Here is an 8,069-nt window from a genome sequence, read left to right on the forward strand (position 1 = left end):
GAAGGGTCAGCCGATCCACCAACTACACCTATACAAGTAGTGGGTTGGATCCGGGGGCATATCTGATCACTCTCCAATCCTTATGGAGATCAAGGGACCCCTCCCTAAGCCAAAAGCTCCCTTTAAATTCAATCACCTCTGGCTCCAGGACCCTAGCTTCTCCAAAGTAGCCTCGGACTTTTGGCATGCTCATCCTATTGACAGAGAATCTTCGATGGCTAGGGGTTTTGTAAAAAATCTGACGGAGCTAAAGCACATAGTGATCGAGTGGGCCAAGGCAAAAAAGGCTAGGGAGGAAGAACTGCTCATCAAGGTTGAAGATGAATTAAAATCCCTTCTGGATGAGAGGAGCATAGGGTTTAACACCATGGACAACAAGACTCGTCTCGTTGAATTGGAGATGCAAAGGCAAAATATACTTAAGCACAAGGAGGAATCAATTAGACTGAGGAGCAAGGCCCTGTGGCTAAAAGCGGGGGATGAAAATTCGAGATTCTTTCATAACTTTGCCAAGGGAAGGAAAGTGGCTAACACCATCTGGAACCTCCCTCTCCCAGAAGGTGGTGTGGCAGACACATTTAATAAACTCTCCCAGCTTGGTACAGCACACTTCAGAAGGATCTACAAGAGCCCTGCTGGCACTAACCTTGCTGAAATTATCAATGTGGCTACACACTTCCCCAGGTTCGTAAACAATGAAGACTCTGAAGCGCTTATTGAACCTGTCTCCATGGAAGAACTTGAAAGTACAATCAAGTGGTTTCAGAAGGAAAAGAGCCCGGGGCCTGACGGATGGACCATTGAGTTCTATATTGCATTCTTTGACATCCTTGGAGGAGATATATTAAAGGTGGTAGAGGAGAGCAGAATTTCGGGACAGATCTATCATGCTATAAATTCCACCTTCATAGCACTCATCCCCAAATCAGACACCCCTACATCCTTTGATGATTTCAGGCCCATCTCCCTGTGTAATGTTCTCTACAAAATCATATCTAAAATCATCGCCAATAGGATCCGGCCCATCCTATCCAAGCATATTGCTCCTCAGCAATTTGCCTTCTTAGAGGACAGACAAATACACGAAGCCATTGGATCGGCCCAGGAAGCCATCCACTCTATATGGTCCAAGCGCCTTAAAAGCATACTCCTGAAGATCGATCTATCAAAGGCATTTGACAGGGTTAGCTGGCTTTATATCAAGATGATTCTCATTCATCTGGGTTTTCCTCACTCCCTCATCAATTGGATCATGGCTTGCATTACATCTCCCACCTTCAGCATACTGATAAATGGAGCAGCCTCCCATTTCTTCCACTCCGAGAGAGGGCTTAGACAGGGCTGCCCTCTATCCCCTCTCCTTTTTCTCCTGATCATGGAAGCTTTAAGCCGTCTCATCATCTCTGCAAAAAGGGATGGCTCTATCAGGGGACTCAAGATAACAGCGGAATGCTTTCTCACTCACCTGTTGTTCGTTGATGATGTCCTTATTCTTCTCGATGGCAGTATCCAGGACACCTCAACCTTCAACAGGATCCTTAAGCTATTTGCACAGGCCACTGGAATGGAGATCAATCAGGGAAAATCTTCTATCACTTTGGTGGGCACATCTGTAAATGAATCATACGCAGCAAGACAAGCATTTCCCTTTTCTATTCAGCCTTTGGATAGGGGTCTCAAATACCTGGGCTACTGGTTAAAACCCACCTCACAAAAGATTGCGGACTGGGCGTGGCTGATTACCAAAGTGGAGAAAAGGATATCATGCTGGTGCTACAGATATCTATCCAGAGCAGGCAGATTAACACTAATCAAATCTGTTCTGGAAGCCACGCCAGTCTTCTGGATGGCTCTCGCTTGGATACCTCGAAATATCCTATCAAAACTTCAGCATCTCTGCTCCAAATACTTATGGGCTGGTAACAAGGATAAGCGCACTTTTGCCTGGGTTGGATGGAACAAGATCACCCTGCCCAAGAAATGGGGGGGCTGGGGACTAAAAGACCTCCCATCATTTGCATGCGCTTTGGCAGCCAAAATGGGATGGGCTCTGCTAACCTCCAACAGCTTATGGTCAAACATTGCCTATCACAAGTACATCTGGCCCCTCAACATTATGGATTGGGCTAGACTCCCAACTTGGAACAAAACTGGGATATCTTCAATCTGGAAAGCTCTCCTTCACTCACTCCCGCTGATCAGAAACAACTTGGTCTGGAGGATTAGAAATGGAAGCAGAGCCCGTATTGGATTAGACCCCTGGAGTGGATGTGGGGGAAGACACCTGCTCCCCCACGAACTGGTGGAACATCTCTCCGCCAATGGCATCAGAGTATTTGCACAGATTGCGGATCCAGAGCAATCAGACATATTCCACCAGGCTTGGAAGACTGCCAATCAACTCAACCTCCCTCAGAGATGGCATACCACTTGGGGTGAGTTCTGCGCGGCACTAACGGAGTCACACGTCCGTATCATCGAGGGACGGGATGAGCTTATATGGCACTTGGCAGACAGTGGGCGTTACACCCCAAAGGAAGGATATATCCAGCTCATCATACACAGAAAACCGGAAGTACTTGAGCGATGGTGGCATAACATCTGGAAGTTATCGGCCTCCCCCCGTTCAAAACTCTTTTCATGGTGTATACTCCGGAACAGAGTACCTACGGGAGAACATTTGATGCGGAGAGCACATTTCGGACCGACGAGATGTGTTTTATGTAAAGCCGACAGTGAAACCACAGAACACCTGTTCATGCGATGTCATTCTGTACAGCAAGTATGGAACAACATAAAACCATATACTCATCACGCGGGGGATTGGAATGGTACTGATCTAATCAGTGCATGGATAGACTGGGATAACAGCCATAAAGGCATGAAGGCCGCATGCTTACCCATCATAGTAAACTGGACCATCTGGAAAGCCAGGAACAAAATGATTTTCGAGGAGAAGGTCATTCACTGGCCCCTTATTGAAGCAGGCATCATACATGCCTATAACGAACTTCCGGAACCGCCTCCTCCAAAAGCCCGCAGGCAAAACCCTCCTCCTCTCATTAATCAGGACACCCCTTGGGCGTTCTTCGACGGAGCAGCAAATGTACATAGCAGCGGGGGTGGATTCATTCTACATCTATCTGGAAACCATTCATACTACATCAAAGCGGGACTGGGGGCGGCCACAAACAACTACGCTGAGCTCATATCTCTGAGACACCTGCTACATTTTGCATTAAGCCATCAATGCACCAGCATCAACATATTTGGGGACTCACAGATCATCATAAATTGGTTTAATAATATCTCTACATGTCACAGGCACACACTCAATATCATACTTGATGAAGTTCTACAGTTCAAAGAGGCTTTTGATCACATCACCGTGACTCACATCTACAGGGAACACAACCAGGATGCTGACAAACTTTCCAAGGAGGCCACGCTGATGGAACAAGGACACTGGGAGATAACAGAGATTTTGGACCAACAGGAGCAAAAGTTTTATCATCGCCCATATATAGACCCGCAATATCCTACTGTGGGTCTACATGCAACCTAATTTTTCAACAGCACTAAGATTACAGCAGAATACTGAACTGTTTTTTGTATAAATTTTTTTGTAACAGAAGGATGCCACAAGGCATCAACTCTATGAACTCCACAGCAGAGCTACAGTGAAAAATCTACAGCATACTCATGCTTTCTTTTTGAAAAATGTACAGAGACATATGTGAACAAATGGCATATGCGAAAGCATCTACTTATGTAAATCTTTCATATTTAATGAAATGTTTACGGATTTTTCCACGGGAAAAAAAAAAAAAAAATATATATATATATATATATATATATATATATATATAGCTATATATATAGATATATATACGGTTGTTTTTGTAAATGGTGCAATGAGATGTGTTATAAATATCCATTGGAAATATGTTTTATTTCCAGTGATTTGTTGGTCATAGGTGTCATAGAACATCAATGAGGGTGTTCCCCAAGGGGGAGGGGTTTGTAATTGTTAAATTATGAAAATACTATAAAATTCCACTTTTTTCAGCTCATTTTATTGTAATCAATATTTGATTGGATTCATCTTTTCGAGAGGACAAAAATCAGCCTAAAGATCACTCAAATCAGATAAGAGGAAGTGTACTCATGAAGGAAAGCCCACACATGCACATTTGGACATGGTTAGCCCTAAAGAAAATTGGTCACCAATGAAAGCCTATAAATACAACTGACCTTAAGCTGATTTGGACATCACCAAGGATCTTCTTATTCTCTTTGATTCGATTGCATATATTTGAGACAGGGATGACAAAAAAGTGCGCAAAAGTCTAAAATTACAAGGATCAAGGCTAGCATATGTTTTAGGGTTTTTATATTAACATCCCAGGCACGTCATAGGGAAACTTCAACCAAATTTGTTGTATTTCAAGCTTCAAGGGAGCAGTTGAAATCCTTTATACACTCTCATATATCCTCATACATGTGACCATTAAGTTTGACTCATATTTGACTGAAGATTGAAGTTGACTGTTGTAGACCACAAACGAGAAAAGTTGTCTCTGATATATTATGATGCTGGAAACTTATTTCTGAATGTTTTTGGGTTGTTTTGATGATGATATTTTATTGGGATCATTTTACTCTTTGTTTAACATTTAATGACAATTTAATAGAAGAATAATTTCAAATAGTTTTCCCCCTTGTGGGGATTTTCCTTGGTCTTTGACCACACCTGGTGTCTCTTGTTGACGTGTTGATTGTCTCATTTGTAATTTCATTTACTATTCTATCTTCAAATAATGTTGATTAATGGCAAGGCTAATTGTAATTGGAAATATTGTTAATTGAAGTATTGAATTGGGATAAAGTAATTGATACATCATAGAACAATCTGAAAATTTAACATTGTGTCAGAGGCAAGGTGGAGGACAAGCCCAAAAGGAGACAAGCGTTGAGGCAATCATCTTTGGAAAGTTGAAAGAGCTAATCTAGCCAATTCAAGATGACTTCCTTCTTCATATAAAATGTGAAGTTGGGTGACTCATCCAATTTGATTGCATGGAAAGTCAAATAGCATATCACAGCTAATAACAATGATATTTTGGACTACTTTCAAGGAAAATTACATGAGCCTCAAGAAAATGCTTCTGTTACTACCAAGAACAAGCACAAGATATGTGAGTTAAACTAAAGAAAATCATAGTTGATGGTTTACAAGATAATTTACTTGCATATGTTGGAAACCTAAGAAGGTCTAAGGACATGTGTGATAAGGTATATGGCATGTATTAAGTCAACAATTTGAATGAAAACATCTCCTTGAAAGATCAACTCACGGATACAAAAATGAACAAAGGAGAGTCTGTGTAATCCTAAATAATGAGGATATATCATCTTAGAGATCAATTGCAAAGAGTTGGGGAATTTGTGCCTCACAAGGAATTGGTGATTACGACTCTAATAAGTCTCCCTCCTATTTTGGAAACCATCATTACTACTGTAAGCAACAACAATGTCCTCCCATCATTTGATGAAATTGTCGGAAAGCTCACTCAAGAAGAATCAAGGATGATATCAAGATGAAGGATTAGAAAGCATGAATAAGGAGATCCCACTGCATTCATCACTCATGAAAAGAAGAACAAGAAAGGAAAAGAAGTTCCTTCAAATTCAAGAAAGCTTCCCCCTCAAAATAAAAATAGAAGGAAGGAATTTTTGCACATTGAATGCTACAATTAGCATAAGGAAGGCCACTATGCTGAAGATTTCTTCGAGAAGAATAATGGACCATGCTACAATACTACAAGAAACGACAACAGGTTCAATGATCAAAGAAGGAGAGATGAATCGAAGGAATGATCAAAATGTAAGAGATGAAAGAAGAATAAGAGATGCTCCAAGTGGTCATGAAGAAGATATTCATCCACAAAAGAATTCAAAATTCTCTAGGTATGAAAGCCATTTTGTGAATCAATATGAATATATTTTTATCTCTACCCTTACTAGTTTATCTCCTCAATATTTGTGGGATAGTTGGTTGGTTTATAGTGGGGCCACTCATCACTTCTCTCGTTATAAGGAAGTTCTCTCTAATTTCGTAGATAACGAGTCAAATTAGAAAATCATTCTTGGAGACAAGTCCACTCATCTCGTCAAAGATTTTGGGTCCATCAAATTTCATTTTAATTCAGAAGAATCTATTTTTCTTCATGATGTGATGTATGTTCCATGGTTGAAGAAAAATTTGGTATCAATATCCGCTTTGGAAGAAAAATGGATGACGGTTGCCTTCATCAAGGGATAGGCTCTTACTTGGCCTGTTGGATCACCTATAACATATGCATTCACATTTGGATCAAGGTATGAACGAATATACATGGTTACTCGAAGACCACTTATAGAATTGGTCCATGATACTAATCATCTAAGTGACCAATAACACTAAAGGTTGGCTAATCTACATTATCATGCTCTTTTGAAATTGGAGACATTCATCTCAGGGATTCCCAAGGTTCAATCCCATCACGATGGAGCATGTCAAGTTTGTCCCATTGGAAAGAAGACAAGGGGATCATTCCCCTCTAGCAAGAACAAGACACATGACATGCTCCATCTCATCAATTCCAATATATGTGGTCTGATGCCATGGATTCTATTGGTGGCCATCTCTTCTAAATCACCTTAATGGATGAATTCTCAAGAAATTCATAGATATACTATTTGAAGCAAAAGGATGAAGCCTTCTAAATGTCTAGGGAGGAAAATCAAAATATTCAGGTCCGACAGTGGTGGAGAGTACACATGAAAGGAGTCCATTGAGGTTTATAAGGAGGAAGGTATCAAGAAAGATACAATTGTGCCCTATAGTCCCGAAAGAATGGACTGGATGAAATAAAGAATAGGTCCATTATAGAAGCTTCTCGCTCCATGCTCCATGCCCAAAAGTTGCCAAATTTCATTTGGGGAGAAGCAAAAAATGTTGTTGTGTATGTTCAAAAAAGGGTACCTCATCAAGCATTGGACAACAAGAACCCTGAAGAAGTGTTCACAGGTGTCAAGCCTGATGTTGGTCATATTGGTATATTTGGTTGCCCCATATACTTTCATGTGTCGAAGGACAAGAGGAACAAGTTGGAAGCCTCAGGAAGAAAAGGTATTGTGAAAATTACAAAGCATTCAAAATATCTATTCCTGGTCAAAGAATGGTTGAAATTAACAGGGATGTTACATTTGACGAAGATGTTGCCCTTGGAAAAGCAAGGGACCTTCCTCTACCTCCTCCTAATAAGGAGAATATTTTAGATGGTCATTCTGTGCTTTAATCTGAGACAAATATTGTTGATGATCCCATGGAGCCCATGGATCCCCTAGATCCTCCTCCATCAGATCCTCCCACTAGGAAAAGGCAACTTTGGCTTGGAGACACATTACAGAATGATGAGAGATGAGCTCCCATTTGAAGATAATTTAGAGAAAGGAAGAAGCCATATAGGTACCAGGGATATGTGGAAACCATGAGCACTATGATTTAAATCAAACCTCCCACATTCGAAGAAGTCATGAAGGGGAAAGTTTGGAAATATGTTATGGCATGTTACAGGAAGAAGTTTATATTGAGCTGCCACAGGGTTTTGAGGTAGAGGATCGAAAGACACATGTATGGATATTGGAGAAGGAATTGTATGGTTTGAAGCAAGCCCCTAGAGAATGGTACTCCCGGATAGATAGTTATTTGGTGAAGTTTGGATTCACAAGAAGCATTGTCATTCCCAACCTCTACTTCAAGGTAATCTAAGGCATGTTGTTTATTTTGGTTTTATATGTTGACAATATATTCTTGACAGGTAGTGAGCCCTTGATGGTTGAGTCTAAGAGGGAGCTAGCCTTGGAATTTGAGATGAAGGACCTTAGACTCATGCATTAATTTCTAGGCCTTTAGGTGTGGCAAAGACTTGGTGAAATTTTCCTTTCATAAGGAAAATATGTAGTGAAGCTATTGGAAATATTTGGAATGACAGAATGCAAGTAACTACCCACACCGATGGAAA

The 8,069-nt window shown here is 40.8% G+C and overlaps 1 protein-coding gene across 1 annotated transcript; it reads left to right on the plus strand.

Annotated features, from left to right (window-relative positions):
* Nucleotides 1-214: 214 nt before the first annotated feature.
* On the plus strand, nucleotides 215-3,740 carry LOC149155426 (uncharacterized). Its single transcript, XM_089444424.1, has 2 exons — nucleotides 215-3,388; nucleotides 3,633-3,740. The coding sequence occupies exons 1-2, from the start codon at nucleotides 215-217 to the stop codon at nucleotides 3,738-3,740; spliced, it is 3,282 nt and encodes a 1,093-aa protein (XP_089300550.1).
* Nucleotides 3,741-8,069: the final 4,329 nt, after the last annotated feature.

The sequence above is a fragment of the Pinus tabuliformis genome, chromosome 9 (assembly GCF_031772625.1).
Source record: "Pinus tabuliformis cultivar Carrire ecotype Pingquan chromosome 9, CPIR1, whole genome shotgun sequence".
Lineage (NCBI taxonomy): Eukaryota > Viridiplantae > Streptophyta > Pinopsida > Pinales > Pinaceae > Pinus > Pinus tabuliformis.